Below are 18,713 nucleotides of genomic sequence, written 5' to 3'. Positions count from 1 at the left end.
TTTCAGCATACAGGTGTTTACAAGGCTTCCAGAATTCCTAAACACTCGCCAAACTGTCAGCTGGTGTGATGCATTGAATTGGGGATGAGAGGTTATGGTGAACCATCCCCTGCCCTGGGACTCTGCCCTGTTGTCCTTGGGCAGAGACCTCCTCCCCTTAGGCCTCAGTTGACTCGTGTGAAATGAGGGCTTGGATGGGATGATGCCCCAAATTTGTTAACCTTTTTTCTGCGACTCTGTGTCTAAGAGCACAGACTCAGAAACTGCTCCTTCCAGCCTCTTGGCAACAAGGCTCTTATTTCTGCCTTGTTTTTGGTGCTGATGTCTCCCTCTTCACATCGACGATGGTTGTCTCTGGCGGCTGGGGCTGGGCGAGGGAAGCCTGCAGGCCACAGAGGAGCCGGGTTTGAATTCTTATGAAGCTGCACTGAGTCCTGCCCACCTCTTCACCTGGGTAGGATTGCTGATTCTGGATACGGTCTTGTTCTGTTGAACCGAATTTGCCCTCTCAGCACCCGGGCGTTCGTGAGTCCCCTGGAGGCCTTGGCGCTGGCATGGCAGCCCAGCTAGGTGGCTGAGCCCAGAATGTGGCAGTGGCATTTGGCTGGGGTGCGTGGAGTCTCGATGCTGAGTCGTCTCTGTTTTGTTATCTCTTTCAGACCCCTGAGTATTCAGCCATGGCCTCACTGGCTGGAGGACTGGACGACATGAAGGCCAACCTGACCAGCCCCACCCCTGCCGATATCGGGAGCAGCGTGCCTGGGCCGCAGACCTACCCCATCGTGACAGGTGAGGGCATCTGGGGTGTGTGTGTGTGTGTGTGTCGGGGGGAGGAAGTGGAGGGGGGTAAATGGTGGGGAGAAAGAGAGAGAGAAAGGGAGAGATTGAGAATGCCTATGTGGTGGGAAGAATGGCTGCTTGGTGCTTTTGGACTTGACTGGTCATTTTTGTTTTAATGAGGTTCTGAGGTCCTGGAAAAGGTCAGGCAGGAGACTCCTGGGGCCACGGTCGTGGCTGTGATGAGACACAGCTATAGATTGCTCGTGTGAAGCCGGAGGAGAGAAAATGCCTCATGGACGGGGCGGGGAGGGGTGGCAGGGAAGCCTCGTGTCACGGGGCCTGGTGATTTCAGGATCCCCTGTGTGTGGGGCCGAGAGTTCAAAGGCCTGGGATTTATCCCCCTCGTGCGACGGGCAGCCCTGGTCGGCTCCAGCCTCGAGGATGAGTGGGCCTCCTGGCAGATCATTGCTGGCATTTCAGATTTCCAGGCAGAGGTCGAGTTAAGAAGGGCAGGAGGTTTAGGCTGAAGGTGCCTGGTGTATGCAAAGCAGCTGCCTTTTTGGAAGGCCCTGGGCCAGCCTCTTTAGCTGTCAGTGTAAAGATGAAGAGCTTGGGCCCTGGAGGCCCACTGCTGGGTTTGAACTTGTCATTGACTAGCTGTGTAATGTTGTGTAAATTATATAAGAATTATGGGCTGTGTGTGTGTGTGTTTTAAATCTCTAAAATGGTGACAGTAACTACCCCATAGTGTTGTAAGGATTAATGCATTAATACATATAAGGTGCTTAGACATTATCTAGCATACAACAAGCACCCAATACATGTCGCTATTATTATTTCTCATGGTGGCTGGTCACTGCTGGGATTCCTGCTCAAAAGGGCTGGATAGGAGGGACCCAGACAGACACCTCTGCAGCACTGGGTCGGACTCAGCTGCCAGCTCTGGGAGGATGTCCAACCCGGCAGGCAGGAAACAGTCTCGGATGCTGTACAGACGGACAGTGGGGGCTGACGGTGGCGCTTGGGCCAGAGCCTTTGGGTCCAGCTGAGGTAGCAGGATGTCCCTGTAAGCTGGTAGGCGGGACTTGGTGACTAGTGACAGAGACAGCCAAGAAAAAAATAAATGATTCAGTTAATGGCGTTGGGACAAGTGGGCCTGTTGGATTCATACCACACTTTCTATATCAAAATAAATTCCAAGTTGATCAAATTTTAAATGTAAAATAACAAAACCATAATAAAACTAAAGGATAAAAAGGGAAATATTTTTGTAATCTTAGAGTGGGGAAGGCCTTTTAAAATCTGTTCCAACTACGAGACAAAGAAAAATAATATAAATAACTTTAAATAAATGTCTTTTGTATGTTTGGAAAAAGTCAAAGAACAAAATTGTAGGGAAAAAAGTAGAACACAGATGAAAAAACACCAATTTCCTTAATATCTAAAGAGATTTTAGCTATGAATAAGAGAAAAATCAGTGGAAAAAACAGATAAAGAATATAAATACAAAGTTCATTAAAAAAAATGTGGATGCCCAACAGCATATGGAAAGACTAGAGGGCCCAGTGCACGAAATCGCGTGAGACCCAGAGTCCCACCGCCGCCGTGGGACCCATCAACGCACCTCCTGGTGACCGGTTGTTTGGTCGTTCCGTCCACTGGCTTTTTATAATATAGACTAGAGGTCTGGTGCACGAAATTCGTGCACAGAGGGGGTGTGTGTCCCTCAGCCCAGCCTGCACACTCTCCAATCTGGGACCCCTCAAGGGATGTCCAACTGCCCATTTAGGCCTGAACTGCTTGCTTGCCTGCCAGCCTGATCATCCCCTATCCACTCCCCTGCCAGCGTGGTCCCCCCCAGCTGCCCTCCCCTGCAGGCCTGGTCCCCCCAAACTGTCCTCCCCTGCAGGCCTGGTCACCCCTAACTTCCCTCCCCTGCAGGCCTGGTCCTCCCCAACTGTCCTTTCCTGCAGGCCCAGTCACCCCTAACTGCCCTCCCCTGAAGGCCTGATTGCCCTCAACTGCCCTCCCCTGCAGGCCCCATCACCCCTAACTGCCCTCCCTGCAGGCCCGGTCACCCCTAACTGCTCTCCCCTGCGGGCCTGGTCCTCCCCAACTGTCCTTTCCTGCAGGCCCAGTCACCCCTAACTGTCCTCCCCTGCAGGCCCGGTCACCCCCAACTGCCCTCCCCTGCAGGCCTGGTCACCCCTAACTGTCCTTCCCTGCAGGCCTGGTCACCCCTAACTGCCCTCCCTTTCAAGCCTGGTCCCTCCCAACTGCCCTCCCATGCTGGCCATCTTGTGGTGGCCATCTCGTGTCCACATGGGGGCAGCCATCTTTGACCACATTGGGGCGACCATCTTGTGTGTCGGAGTGACAGTCAATTTGCATATCACCTCTTTATTAGATAGGATATGCACCTGACTCATAATTTTAAAACTGCAGCCCTGGCCAGTGTGATCAGTGGTTAGAGGGCCAATCCAGGCACCGAATGGTCCGTGGGTTTGATTTCTGGGCATGGTCACATACCTAGGTTGCAGGTTTGATCCCCAACCCCAGTCAGGGCTTGTGCAGGAGGCAACCAATCCATGTGTCTCTCTTACATCCATGTTTGTCTGTCTCTTACTCTCTCTCCCCCTCCCTCCTTTCCTCTCTCCTTCTTTTCCTCCCTCCCTCCCACCCTTCCACACTTAGAAAAATCAGTGGGAAAAATATCCTCGAGTAAGGATTAACAAAAAAATAACAATAAAATTGCAAATTAAGACAATCACGAGACATTTTTTAAAATTTATGAGCTTATCCAAATTTGAAATGTTTCTTGAGGTCTAGTGTTAGAGAGAGTATGAGGAATAGATATTTTCATACACTGTCATGGAGGGAAATTTGGCAATATCTATCAAAATTTGAAATTCCTACCCTCTTACCTAGAACTTTTATATGTACATTTAGGACTTTATCTCACAGATTTATTTGCACAGATGCACAGTGATACCTACATCTGTTTATTAATTACACATTTATTTGTAATGGCAAACAACACAATGTCTATCAATAGAAGCTGATTAAATAAATGATGGCTCTTTCATAGAACAAAATACTATGAAACCATTAAAAATAACTACGTGGGGTATGGAGTAGAGGGGGTCAATGGGAAAAAAGGGGGGCATATCTAATACCTTCAACAATATAGATACATTAAAAATGTCTGGGTCCCTCCTATCCCTCTCTCTCTCTTTTTTTTTTAGAAATATATTTTTATTGATTTCAGAGAGGAAGGGAGAGGGAGAGAGAGATAGAAACATTAATGATGAGAGAGAATCATCGATCGGCTGTCTCCTGCACGCTCCCCACTGGGGACCAAGCCCACAACCCAGGCACGTGCCCTGACCGGGAATCGAACCGTGACCTCCTGGTTCATAGGTTGACACCCAACCACTGAGCCACGCCGGCCAGGCCCTCCTGTTCCTCTTGCTCCATGCCCAGAATCACCATGAATGCAACAGCCCTGAATGCAGACTTAGGCAGAAGTGTGGACGTAGGGACTCATACTGACTCATACTGTGAACCTGACTTTGCCCATAGGTGAGCAGCCCTTGGCAAAGCTCCAGGTAAAACAGGGTACACGCTTTGGCCGGCTTACACAGTAGTTGCCCTCCTAGAAAATTCAGTATACAGTAAGACCATGGAAATTGCAAGTTCACATTTATATGTAAATGAATTTCAGTTCTGGATTTAAATAATTACAAATAGATTTTCCACCTACATGAATGTTTGGCAAGACATGACAATAGTGTGGAATGAAGAAAAACTATTGTGTGGGAGTCTTCCACTGTGAACCAACAATGCCCCTCAATCATGTAAAAAGCCCCCACAAATTTTCAAAACACCTTGTAGGGGGCAGTTGCTGACCGCACTGCAAAATGTTAGAATGTCTTAAAGGAATGCCCCCACGAGCTATTAGGGTAGAGTGGACCTCCATGTCACCATGGGGCCTTAATTGAATTCCACTTGTGTTAGTGGATGTGCTGACCCAGTTCTGAACTCTTCAGGGGAGAGCTTGAGTCTTCCTGGCCCAGGCCTTACCTTCTCCCAACCCAGGGCTCTAGCTGGGGCGTGCCAGCCCCGGGTCTGGGGGAGGCGGTTGGACAGGTGCTACTCCATCCCAGCCCTCACACTCTGAGCTGACTAGGGAGGATCTCATTAGAGAACGAGTCTATTTCTCTCCATCGTTTATATGCCACATTAAATATTAAGTTAAACCCTTGCTCAACCAGCCAGGGCCACGGTTCAGAAACTGCTCACCATTTGCGAAGCGGTGACATGGCCAGCCGGTTCCTGCATTGTCAGCAGTTTGGGCCCACCCTGATTGGGACTGATTACCTGCAGGTGTGCCCTGCCTCCCGGGGAGGACGTGAAGGGCCTGGCAATCTTGCCCCCAGCTGTGCCCACCTGATCCTTCGCCTGAGAGAACAAAGGGCAGCCCGTGTCCCTGCAGGTCCCTCCCCTGAGGACCTTCTCCGCATCAGCAGGTTGGAACGGCAGGAAGAGACTGGTCAAAAAGTTTGGGAAACACTGGCCTGGTGGATGCCCCAGCCCTGGGATCTGAGACTCCCCCTGGGCACTGTCCCCTCTAAGCAACAGAGACCATACATGGGCAGCAGGTGAACACCCACCAAGACAGACAGAATGACTGCCAGGTCTCTAAGACCACCAGCTCTGATTTGCTCTCTCTCTGAGGTTCGATGTTTGGAGCCTCATGACCACAAACTTGGATGTTCAAAAAAGTCCATCCTCTTCAGCTTTTTTGTCTAAGCAATAGCTGAGGGCTGGAAGAAAGGGCTCTAGGCCAGGAGTCAGAGGAATGGGTTTAAGTCTGTTCCCCGCCACCTGAGCTGTCCTACCCTTCGGCAAATAGATTGTCCTCTCTGAGCCTCCATTTTCCTAACCACGAAATGGGCATGGCAATTTCTACCCCTCCGGACTCTTTCGGTCGTTTCGAGGCTATACTGAGGTAGTAGGGGAGAGGGTTTAGAGCCGCCAAGGGGGCACCTGAGTGTGTGGGCAGTTATGGGAGAAGGAAATCTGCAGGGGGTCCAGGACCTCAATGTTGGCACCTTCGATCATAGACAGGCAGGATGGGAGGGTCATGTAATCCACTGCTCACTTCACAGGCCCAGAGAGGGCAGGTGACCTCAAGGCCGCATCAGGGAGTTAGAGCTGGAACTGGAGCTCACCCTGCCTGGGCCCTGGCCCTCACAGCCTGCTGCTGTTAGGTGGTCGGATGGACTGAGACATTCCCGATGAAATGTCCAGAAGGCATTTCTTCCAGCATGTAATTGAGAATGTCAGCAGGAAATCCAGGCTGTCTGGTTGGAAACCAGCCTCACCATATTCTAGCTGGGTCACCTTGGGCAACCCTAGCCTCCAGGCCCAAGCCCCCCATTTGCAAAATGGGGCTCACAGTCCCACTTCCTCCCAGACTGCCTCCGAAGATGACATGCGTGGTCCATGCTGGGTGTGAGCACAGAGCCAGGCACTTGGTAAACCCTTAATAAACGGCTGTGCTCTGAGTGCTTATACCAGAGTCTGGCCAGGTGCCAGGTGCCCCGAACGGCTGTTTGTTCACCTCTCCCTGGGGTCAGTTCCTCTGACCTGTTTTCATGATCCTTTTTGAGGCTCAGTCAGACCCAACGAAATAACTTTTCCCTCAGAGTGAAATCATGATGAATAATAAAACAAAAAGATAAGAAATGCCTTATGTATCCAGGCAGCCAAAAGGTGCAGGGAAATGACAGTAATGCTACAATCAGCATAATACCCGGGACCCATGCTCCGTCAGGCAGCTTTCCTAGGAGCCCCGTGGAGGGGCTGGGTGTCAGTGCTGTTGTGTGCACTGGGAAGGAAGCAGAGTATCAATAGTTACTGTTTAGTGGACCGTCACTCGGTGCCCGGCTGGGAGTAGATGGTGGCTGTGGTGGACAGTCTCTGCCCTCACTGGCTTCCCTGCTGGGGAAAGCCAGACAGCTCACAGCAAACACCAGAAACAATGGGCAGTGTAATTTTATAATGGCGCATGCTCTGAAGAAAACAAATTGGGGAGAAAGTAGAGAGAGACTGGGGTTGAGGGGTGGCGGCGAGTGGGATGGGGCATTGAAGCAGAACCTCTCTAGAAAGGTGGCATTTGCCAGGCTGGCATGGCTCAGTGGTTGAGCATCGACCTATGTGCCAGGAGGTCACAGTTCAATTCTCAGTTAGGGCACATGCCCAGGTTGTGGGCTCAATCCCCAGTGGGGGGCATGCTGAAGCAGCTGATCAATGATTCTCTCTCATCATTGATGTTTCTATCCTTCTCCCTTCCTCCCTGAAATCAATTAAAAAATGTTTTTAAAGAAAGAAAGGTGGCATTTGATCTACAAGCCCCACCATGAGAACCCTCTGAAGATTTGGGGGGAAAGCATTTCTGAAAGAAGACACAGCCTCAGAAAATGCCTTTTAAATGTATGAATGAGTGAGCAAATTCGATGATGAGAGAGTAGGACCATTTCTCAGTTCTCTCTCCACTGCCAGTTGGGTCCAGCCCACGTATAGGCCCGGGGGACTCTCAAAATTAGTGGAAACTAACTTCAGAGATCAGGTAGCCCCACCCTTCCCCCAGCCCTGGGATCTGCTCAGGTCAGGGCTTGGTCACCTCTGGGAATGGGGATTTCACTCCCTCAGAGGCAGAGAAGCTTTAACAGGGTTTACCTGCAGCTGTTCTCCATCGACTCAGTTTCCTTTCCCACTGACAACCCAGAAGCCGAGGTGTCTGCAAAGTCCAGGCCAGCAAGCTGTGAACGCAGATCTAGATGCTGCCCAACGCTTTCCTCCACTGGCTTCGGTGTCCCCATGATCCAGCCCAAAGGTTGTTTTGTCTGCTTAGTGTTTTTTAAACTTAAAATAAAATAGCCCAACATTTTACAGATGAGAGAAGAACAACCCACACATCCACCAGTAGGGGACTGGTTAAATAAAGGATAGCTCATCAATATGCTGGATTACTGTACAGTGTAGGGGAGTTTGGGGAAGTTCTCTGTGTCCTGATAGGGAAGGATCTTTGGGATACGTTATTCATGAAAAAGCCAGAATAATGTGTACAGATGCTACCTTTTGTGGAAAGAAGAGAGGGACAGTAGAATGCGCATCTGTGTTTGTGTGCACATGCATCAAGAAACTCTGGCCCTGGCTGGTTTGGCTCAGTGGATAGAGCATCAGCCTACAGACTGAAGGGGCCCGGGTTCTATTCCGGTCAAGGGCACATGCCCAGGTTGCAGGCTTGATTTCCAATAGGGGGCATGTAGGAAGCAGCCGATCAATGATTCTCTCTCATCACTGATGTTTCTATCTTTCTCCCTCTCCCTTCCTCTCTGAAATCAATAAAAATATATATTTAAGAAAAAAAAAAAAAGCAACTCTGGAAGGATACTCAGGAACTTCATAACCATGTGAACTGAGTGTGGGAAGAGGACTTTTTATTGAATATCATTTTCATTTTTAACTCTTTGAACCTGCCAATATATCACTATCAAAAATTAAATTTAAAAGTGCCTTAAAATCCGGAGATTTAACATAAAGATTAAAATGTCCAACTTCCCTTGAGAAATTGGAAGATGTGTCCACCTTGTGCACATGCCCATGTGGCCTCGCGCAGATGGAGCCGAGCCGTGGTCACCCTCTCTAGCTGAGCCATACTCTCCTTTTGCTCCGGATTCTACCTGGCCAGCTTGTCTTTCTTACCTGGCCTGCTGGCCCTGCGGGCTTTTGAGTTCTTGACCCTGCTCCAGCCCCATCCTTCCTGGGTCCTCTTATTTCTACTCCTGCCCAACAGAAAACCCCCTTGTGAGGCCAGGAAGGGCTGCCTACAGGCTGTGCAACTGGCCTTGCCTGTCCCTGACTCCAGGTCTTTGCTCAGGCTGTTCCACCTGCTTGGAACAGCTTTCCCCAGATATCAGCTCAGGGTGTACGCTATGCAGCGGGGAGGGCCTGGGGCACTGAGTGCCAAGGTCTCCAGAAGAACGCAGCATTTTATTCCAGTGCAGTGATGTCACACCCTCTCCAAACTAAATGTTGTTGGCCTACTTCAGGGGACCTCAATCTCTGAGATTGGAACTTTCCCAGATAGAGAAGGCTATTTGCGCGCCAGAAAGATTCAAGGGGAATCTGATTGGGGCTCCAAGCATTTGGTTTTAGATCATTAAATAGACTCACAGTTATAGGTTCGATAGAAACCTAGAGTTTGGGAATCTTAGTGTTTGGAAAGATACTCAGAGGGTCAGAGAAGCTGGAGATGTGATCATTTGAAAGCCAAATGAAATTCAAGCATCTCTGTAACTAAAATGCACATGATTTGCTTTCAGGTTAGCACAGCGTTCCCAAGAACTGTTAGTTGAATACATGAACTAATATTTGTGTAAAGTGCAGAGTCAATTAAAAGAAATAATTTCAGCAGAAAGTACTTGAGCAGGTTGTTTCTGACCTTGTATTTTGTAGGCTGAAAATAAAGAAAGCTGGATGGCCGTCCTGGTAATGCTCTCATAGATTTTTACACCTGTGGGCAGCTCGGAAGCCGACCTTTCCAAATAGCCTGCGGGCAGGTTTCTGGGCCTCCAGCTTCCCAGCCCACCCCACTGAGATCCATCTTCCTAAAATAGCGATTTCATTATGTGGAAATGGCTTGTTCTCCTAGTCAGAGATCTCCACTGCCTTGCCATTATCAAGAATAGAAAAATGCACCAAACTGTAGTGCCTGGCAGTTAGCAGAGCTGCCGCCATTCATCATTCATTCATTCATTCATTCACTCATCTCTCCATCAAAACCCAACTCTTCCTTCAAGTCAAATCATAGCCTAGGCTGGATCTTGAGGACTGTAGGCTCCTGTCCTCAACATACTCATAGTCTGAATGGGGAGGCAAAAGTGGATAAATGTACAAAACAAAACAAAAAACAAATAAGAAAAATAAAGATAAAAATCCTGCGAGAAGCCAAGTGCTTTTGAAGGCATGGAGGCGGGAGCGATTGCTTCTCTTAGACTGTAGGGTTTGGGGAACATTTTGTGGAGGATGCCATGTCTTAGCTGCTCTGGGGGAGACACACTCTCATGGCTTCACTGCTCTGAAGCTTGCTTCAGTCTCACTCAACCTGCCTTTTAGCATTCCTTTTTAATCGCAAAGCAATACAGGCTCATCTATAATAATAAAAGCATAATATGCTAATTAGACCAGATGCCCTTCTGGACGACCTTCCGGATGAAGCCAGGACTGCGAGGGAAGCCCAGTGGGTGCCTGCCAGTGGCTGGAGGGAAGCCTGGGTCCCGGGTGCCAGAGGGAAGCTGGTGCTGGCAGCCGGGGGAAGGAAGGCCTACTCTTGCACAAATTTTGTGCGTTGGGCCTCTAGTTGTAAAATAAATTCAAATGGTTGGGAAATATGTACAGCAACCCATGACTGTACCTCCTCACCCCACTCCTAACCCATTCTGCTGAGATCGTTAGAGTTGACAGTTTGATATTATGTCCTTCCAGAACCTTTTCTATGGTAAAAATGTAGGTTTTTACTCTTCATACTGTCGTCCCATTTTTAAATGTGTATTGCATGCTTTATGGACATCCAGCATGTCGGTAGGTACAGAACTCCCATCCTCTCCAATCTTCTGGATGAGCCATCCTGGACTGTTCTCAAGCAAGATGGGCCAGAGAATCCGAATCCTCAGCGCTAAGAGGGGAAGCAGTATTTGCATCCGGGGCTGCAGACAGAGAAGGACTGGGTCCAGGAAGGGTGGAGGGCATGAACCTTGTCATCCAGGGCTGTTGGCTTAAAGGCAGCTGACCTGGGGCCTGGCTGCTCCTCCCCTGCGCTCAGGGCTGTGGGGGAAGGAGGGGAGCATCAGGGGAAGCCACAGGGAGGCAAGCTTTAGATGAGCACAAAGAAGAACTTTCCAACAGTTTGAGCTCCTGGAAACTGGAATAGGCTGCCTCAGGAGATCATAACAAGGATAGCTAATGTTTATTGAGCATTTGTTATGTGCTCTGGTTCATTTAATCCTTTACTCTGTGAAACGTAGGTACTATTTTTGTTCCAACTAACACTTAAAAAGACTGCCTGAGTTTGCACAGCGAGGAGTAGCAAAGCTGGTTTTCTCCTAACCCCTGTCATGTATTGCTTTGGTTGGTAGTGAGCTTCCTGTCATCAGAGGTATCCAAGCAGAGCTCTCTCATGTGCACCTGCAGCACAGCTAGGCTGATGGTGACTGGGGTCTGTGGGAGCTGACCCAGGCCTGTCTTTTTAGCACCTCCCAACCCAGCCATACCCGGTCCTGACTGAAAACTTTTGTTTCTGCTGGTTCCTCCGCTGAGAAGGCTTCTGTCTTAAACGTGGGTGGTATCTGGTTGAAGGGCATTGGGTTGACTCACTCTCCAACAGCTGGCACCCCATACGTCAGCCTGTACCAGGCAGACGTGCCCAGCCTCGCTGGACCTCGGCACTCAGTAGGCCTTCTTCAGGAAGGGCAGACAACCACCGGTAGCCTTGTTCTTTCTTTCTTGGGAAGCTTAACACTTTGTACCTTCTGGCAGGCTCCTACCTGGTTGAGGCTACCTGGCAACTCCTTGGCAACCCTAGAGCTCTCAGCCCCTATGGCACACCCCTCCCAGGCCTTTCAGATGAGGGGAGGCCCAGCACTTCCAGCAACTTCCCACTGAGACCAAAGCTCTCTTTAGTTGTTTTGTTGTCAGGAAAGAAAGCAAAAGAAAAAGAATTGTCACTGCCTTTGTACATAGACTTTCTTACACTTTCTCTCGTCAAGCACAGGTGGAAGGGCCGTGCCATTTAAGTCCTGGTTCTCTGCAGGAACGAGTCAGTTTAAGTCTCCAGCTCTTCCCACCACACCCAATCAGCTGCCTGCTTTCTCATCCTTTATCGCCCTGCTCGCTTGAAAGGGGGAAAAAGATGCCAAGCAACAGTCCAGGTGGTAAAGGGGGGGAGCCTTGGCAGGCACTTGGGCAGGCCGGGGAGGACACTCACATGGGAGAGGGCTGGGGCCGGAGGACTCGCCTCATCAAAGGGAGCCTTGGGGTGTCTCCTCCTCTCTTGGATCCCCCCTGGCTTCCATCACAGTCAAGGTGGGTGGAGAGCATCCAGAGGGCCCAGGGGCGGGGCAAGGGTGGCAGAAGGTGTACTTACTGGCTCTGGGCAGTGACTCTTTCCCAAATGGCCTGGCAGTCTTGCAATATTTTTCACAACCCGTAGTCTGTCTGATGGCACAAATAGCCATCTATGCCAATATGGGGGTATATTCCAAAAGGACACCTGTGGTTTTCTTATTATCTTTAAATCTCTTTTGTACTAAAGAGGCTTGTGAAGTGAAAGACTCCTACAACACCCAATCTGGGCCACAGGGCCCAGGGTAGGGCTCTCTGTCCTCCCACACTTCCTCCTCTGGTCCCACAGCCCATTTCCGCTCCTACCCCAGGCTCACAGGGCCTGTGCTGGTCTGGGCTGCCTGGAGCACACCCAGCAACTGCCCAGTTTCCCTGTGGGCTGAGCACACCGCTGGCAACCGGCCCTGCCCGTGGCACCCCCGCCCCCCGGAGGAATCCCTGCTTTGACCTTTGTAATTATTCCTGTTCAATCTTCCTTCGTGTTTTCCTCCTCTCCCCTTTGCGAGGTGCTCGACTCCTGCACTCTCTCCAGTGTATTAAGGGTGTGAGTGAAATTGATGACTGGGATGTCTCAGGTCTTTATGATGATGAATGACTTTCACTGACAAAGCTTTTATTGTCTGTGATTTGGGAAGAAGGGGGAACTGATATATCAAGGCTGCCTGTCACACCATTTAATACAGTTATAAATCCTGACGTCACTAACTGGTGGCCAGGAGCTGGAGAATTCCTCCAGCCCCCGCGTTGCCGAGCCTTATGGATTTTTCCCCACTCGCCTTTCTTGGCTTGACTGTCACAGTTGTGCTTTGAGAGGGGGGATGGAACAGCTGGTTGGTGACTTTAAAAATCCCAGGGGCAGCCTGGGCCAGGGAGGAAAGTGGGAGCCCTCCCCACTCTAAGGAAAGGAGCAGATGGCGGGCCTTTGAGTCTAAGGTGGGCAAGGAAAGTGTTCAGTGAAACCAATCCTGAAGGTACGCTAATACCGTCTTGCATGGGCACCGCCCTTCACAGTTTACGAAGTGGTTTTATATCTGTCATTTTCCAGATCTCCCTTCCATTCCTGTGGGGGAGAGTGGCAGGGAGAGACGTGGTCCCCCTTTTACAGAGGAGGAAACTTGGTGAAGTGGGTTGGCCAAGGTCACGCCACACAGGGGCACATGCAGAGGATGACTTCTCCGGAAGCCACGGCCTCAACATGAGGAGGTTTGGGTGTGCAGTCAGACAGCCCTGGGCTCCCATCCTAGACTCCTCACTCTCTGGCTGTGGATCTCGGGAGGGTCACTGCAATTTTCTGAACCTCGATTTTCTCATACAGGAATGGGAATAACACTCCTCAGAGGGTTGTTATGAGGATTAAATGAGATAATGCACGTAAATTCTTAGCAAGGTTCCTGTCCCATTAAGAGTGCTTGATAAATGTTCTTAAACTGAGAGAAGCAGGTGGTAGATGTCACAGGAGCAAGAGGAGGGCCACCATGCCTTCCCGAGGTTGCGTGGGGGAGGTGGCCAAGGAAAGCTTCCTGCAGCTGGTGACACTGCTGCGTGGAACGAGTAGGAACGGGTGAGAAAGGACACACCAGGCGGAGGGAACAACAGGATAAAGACAAACAGCACAGGCTGAGTGAGGAAATACAAACAACTCCAGGAGCAGGGAGATGTGCAGCCAGAGATGAGGGAGGGGGTCAGACTGAGGAGGCTCCTAGGGCCCTAGGATCACAATCTCCAGATGCTTGGAGCCTTGGAGAGTGGTAAGTGGGGAGTGGCATCTTCAACATCATCTCTCTGGGGTGTTGACAGAGGGTGGATGTAATGAGGATAAGACTCAGCAAGAAGACCCAGCGTATTGAAGGTGGCTGTAAAAGTCCAGGAGAGAAAGAATGAGGACCTGGACCCAGGCAGTGGAGATGAGGATAGAGGAATAGAATTGACCAAATATAGGATGAGGTGAGATGCGAAAGTCAGGGATGGCTCCCTTGGTTGGAGTTCGGGGCCCTGGGTAGAAAATGGAGCCACCAGCTGAGATAGAGACAACAGGAAGAGGAGCTGGCTTGGAGACTTGGACTTTATGGTGCCCCAGGGATGCCCAAGTGGAAATGTCAGAGGGTAGTGCGGGAGGGGTCAGGCTGAGGATATGGACTTGGAAGTCATGGGCATGGAGGAGATGGGTCACTCAGTGAAGATGTAGAGACAACAGAGTTGAGAGGAGCAGAGATCTAGGAAGGGACTCTGGGGGACAAAGGTGGCTGGAGAGAGGAAGCCATGGAGAAATCCGGGAAGAGCTGATTGATGAAAGACAAAGCACACCACCGCCTTGGAGCCTGTAGCAGTCACAGCTCTTGGTTGAGAACAACAGAATTCTCTCTGGCTGCTAAAGGAGAAAAGAAATTTTCTAAAGTGTATTAGGACCCTCAAGAGGACCACAGAACCAGGCTTGGAGACTTCACAGCCAGGAACCACCCCTGAACCACAGCTAAGCCACACTCAAACTCCTGACCCACACAGCAGGACTGTTCCCATGGAGACGCCACATAGGCCCATGGACACGGAGCCCCAGCTTGTGCTGCTATCACTGGGCACCAGAGGTCACCACTAGAACCTCTGTCTTGGCAGCTAGGCCCACAGGTGTCCACTTCTTGTGTCACTACCTTCTGAGCTAACAGCTCACATATGTGTGTGTGCTTGGTGGAGCCAGCAGGTGCCTGCGTCCTAGCTGCAAAGGAGTCTGGGAGCTCAAGCTCCTGACCTCTGCCTTGAGGAGCCTAAACGCTTACAGTGGAAATTTCCCAAAACAAACAAAAAAGGTGTTCAATGGTGTAGGGTGACCAAAAATGTTTGAAGAATTAAGGAGTGAGTGAAGAGATCCAAGACAACAAGGGCTGAAGAATCGGTTGGTTTTGGCAGTTAAGAGGGCCTTGTTCTTCGAGTCACTTACCAACTAGAGTCAGCTCCTTCCCATAGGATTTGAAGCATCATTAAATTCAAACCCAAGGACAGCGGCACAGGCCAGACACCACTGAGAGGAAGGGGGAAACGACTGTACTGGACTCCAGGGAAGCCTTAGTGAGGAGAGGCGTCTGGACCAGAAGCCTCCGTGGCTGTGCTATGTTTTCAGGATTTGAGTGACTTTTAGTGCGTGACTGGCCTGGGGGAAGAAGCAAGTGAGGATCCTGTGGCAAAGTCCCACCTTGGGAGGTTGTGGGGGTGTCTGGAAGCCTTTCCCCTTTGCTAGAACTTGGGTGGCTGCTGAGCTTTGGCTGGTGGCTTTTCTCCAGCGGGGAGGATAGGAAGTGCTGCCTATTGGGCTCCTGTTCTTTTTTCTTTCTTTCTTTCTTTCTTTCTTTCTTTTTTTTTTGATTAAGATATTACATATGTGTCCTTATCCTCCCCCCATTAGCCTCCCATTCCTCCCACTCATGCCCTCACTCCCTTGTTGTCTGTGTCCATTGGTTAGGATTATATGCATGCATACAAGTCCAGTCTAAAAAAGCAATCCCATTTACCATTGCACCAAAAAAATTAAGATACTTAGGAATAAACTTAACTAAGGAGGTAAAATACCTATATGCAGAAAACTACAGGACACTGAAAAAAGAGATAGAGGAAGACATAAACAGATGACGGGCTCCTGTTCGTAAGGGCACAGAATGCCCAACAGCGGGCACAGGACTGGCCCAGAAGAGTGGATTGGGAAAGGTTTTCTGAGCAAATGAATGAACGAACCAGGAAGCATTTGTTTGGCCCCAGCTGTATGCCAAGCATTGTGCTGGCACCCAGGGAAACATCAATGGGACGCGGTCCCGGCCACGGAAGGGTCCAGTCTAGTGTCTCTACCAACAGCCAACAAACGCTGTGCCATGGAGCTGGGCGCAGGGGCTCTGAGAGCACTGAGGAGGGAAGGCATAGCTGTGAGTGGGCAGGGCAGGGTGGGGCCTCTTGGGAATGTTTTCCCCAGGAGGTGACATAGATGGAGTTTGCTGGGTGCTGTCGGGCACGGCAGCAACATTTGTTCAAACCTGGGGCAAGGTTAAGGCGGCAGAGTGGGGTGCGGGCCCAGAGCCTACACTACTCCAGTAGGAATGGGGGTCAGCGAGAGGTTCGGACTAGATCCAGAGGCTGTGGGGAGCGATTCAGGGAGGGAGCTGAGGAGTGCAGGTCCTTCTGTAGACGGACTGCCTATTGGAGGAGGCTGGGCCCAGCCAGAGAGACAGGTGAGGGTGGGTGGCGATGACAGTCTGAACTGTGGCCAGAGTTGGCTGTGGATGTAAAGGGGCTGTAACTTGATGTTATCCCCAACCTCCACTCCAGGGCCGTTGGTGGGAGAAGCTGGGCCTGTGGGTGCCAGGATGTCCAGGCCAGGCCTTCTTGCCCAGGGGCACCCTGGAGCCTGCTGGGCGCCCTCATTATGCCACTCATGGGCGAGGAGAGATGCGAGCAGCAATTGAGACGCCTCCTGCTGGTGTGCGGAGTGCAAACCACATGAGATCCCATCTTGCGCATAATGTGCATCCGAGGACAAAATTAGATTGAGAAGTAAATGAAGCCGAAAATTTCCAAAGCATTTCCCGTCAAGAAGCTGTTTGATTGCGTGCTTTAATTCTCTGAGTCGTCCTGCCCAGTAGGTTCATTTTGGTGGGGATGGCTTGAGCAGAAGGTGATGAGAGGGGACCTGGGCCGGGCCCAAGGGGAGACAAGAGGTCTTTACTGCGTCATGGCCGTGAGTCCAGGCTCCATGTGGCTCCTTCTCCGGTGTGGCCTGGTCAGACCTCAGACGCCCTGTGAAGAGGGTGTTATTGTTCCCGTTTTGTAGACGAGGAAACTGAGGGTACAAATCACACGGTAACCTGTCAAGGTCACATAAATAGTAGGTGGTTGGCTGGGATGGCAAGCACTGGCCTGTCGGGCTTTAAAACTCAAGCTGATGCACATTTGAATGTTTCCATCTTTTAACCAGAAGGCTCTGCCTTCTTCCTTCTTCTCCTCCTCCTTCTCTCCCTCTCTCCTTCCTCCCTTTCCAAAGCCCAGGAACCCTGGGAGACAGTGCGAGGAGTATATTCCCATTCTGCAGATTTGGGAAGTGAGGCTCAGTGAGGTACCGTCATTTGTTGGTAGCACGGTAGCTGGAAGCCAGTGGCAAATTCTGTGGACTCTGATTCTTGTGTGTGGTCCTCCTACCTTCCTGGACCAACAGGGACAATGAATACAAAGATGTGACCAAATCAATCAGCTCTCTCTGTCTCTCCCCACCCTCTCTCTCTCTCTCTCTCTCTCTCTCTCTCTCTCTCTCTCTCACACTCACACACACACACACACGCACACACACACACATGGCAAGTTTGGAACCAGCTCCGGGTTGCTCTGAACCACTGGCCTCATCAGTGCCCTCGCCTCCCTGGCTCCAGGTCACTCTGCGCACCTGCTCCCTGACAAGGGCTCAGCCCTCTCCCGGCTCCAGAGCCCCTGCGGACCTCAGCCAGGCCTGCGGAGCCCAAGGGTGCAGAGCCTACACCCTTAGGGCGGCTCACAGAGGACACTGCTCTTTCTGCTTCATCAGGGACATCTGAGCCTGGGCTACTGGGAGAAAAAAAAAACCGAGAGTCAGTTTCTTGAACTTGAGGGGTGCTCTGTGGAGGCAGGAAAGGAATAGAAAAGCAAGGAAAGGACCTTTGGATTGAGAGCCATGGTGGTCCTAGGGCCCAGGCCTGGCTGGGCACGCTCTCTGGGCAAGGCCTGGCCCTCGCAGGGGCTTTCTCACTCACCAGCAGTCTGGACAATTAGAGATTTTTCAAGTTGCTAAATTGTTAAACTTACTTTGTCAAGAAAACTTTTATTCAGATAAGACCTTCCTGGGCAGCCCTTTATTTATGTAAACCAGTCAGAATCGAGGTTCATTGGTTTTGGGGGTGCCAGTTACCCAGGAGGTCCAGAGGGATGCAGCTGGAACCCCTGCCCCGGCTGACCTTGAGTGTCCTTTGGGCTCGGGTGCTCCCCAATTCAAAAGTGGTTTTTAGGCCACAGTGCAGCCTGTTCACAGAACATGTATTTCCTCTGCTCAGCCTGGCTCTCCATTCCCACCTCTGAAATCCCAGTTCTGACACCGTACACCCCAACGTTCCACCTGCCTCACTCCAACCTCTGCCAGTGGCAGAGGAAGCTTAGACCAACGCCCACGCACACCACCTGCTGCGGTTTGTCGCCTGGTGTGAGGGGACCCACTGTACTGGCCATCCTGCCCCGACTCTGCCCCAGCCCCGCTGCCGATCCCTCTGAGGAACACTGCCTACTGAGACCCAGTGCCTCCTGCAGGAGCTGCAGCCTGACTGCTGGTGTGGGATCTCAGGTCTGCTCTTTGCTAATTGTGTGGTCTTGGCCAGGACATGTCTTCTTTCTGAGCCTCAGTTTCCCCAGATGTGGTCGCTGAAATGGTGAATAACCTGCAAGTTGAACCCAGGCCTGACTGACTCCTGCTCAGTAGAACCCCCACCCTGGGTGTTCTCTCCTGTGATCCCATTTGGGGCTCCCGATGGCCCGCGAGGGAGGCAGGGCAGGGGTGATCCCATAGCTGGCAGAGCCCAAGCTACATTGGGTGTCTCGGAAGCTCCTATACACGTCTCGGCCTCTCTGGGAGGGAAGGGAAAGGGAGGGACAGGCCGGCGATTGGGCAGCCCACAGAGCCAGCCAGCAGGGCGATGTAACGCGTGTTCTCTGCTGCACATTAATTTGCCGTGCACCCTGGGAGGTGCCTC

General features: G+C 51.0%; 1 protein-coding gene across 8 annotated transcripts in view; it reads left to right on the top strand.

Annotated features, from left to right (window-relative positions):
• The window catches only part of PAX5 (paired box 5), a gene marked incomplete at both ends in the record, with an annotated part of 152,562 nt that overhangs the window by 93,971 nt on the left and 39,878 nt on the right, over positions 1-18,713 (top strand). For all 8 annotated transcript variants that reach the window (XM_080669473.1, XM_080669472.1, XM_080669470.1 and 5 more), the window contains one exon: positions 660-789. In XM_080669473.1, the coding sequence (XP_080525599.1) occupies positions 660-789 (130 nt within the window). The remainder of the gene's footprint in view (positions 1-659; positions 790-18,713) is intronic.

The sequence above is a fragment of the Plecotus auritus genome (genome assembly GCF_963455305.1).
Source record: "Plecotus auritus genome assembly, chromosome: 5".
NCBI classification, from domain to species: Eukaryota; Metazoa; Chordata; class Mammalia; order Chiroptera; family Vespertilionidae; genus Plecotus; species Plecotus auritus.
This window is presented reverse-complemented; position numbering and strand designations above follow the sequence as displayed.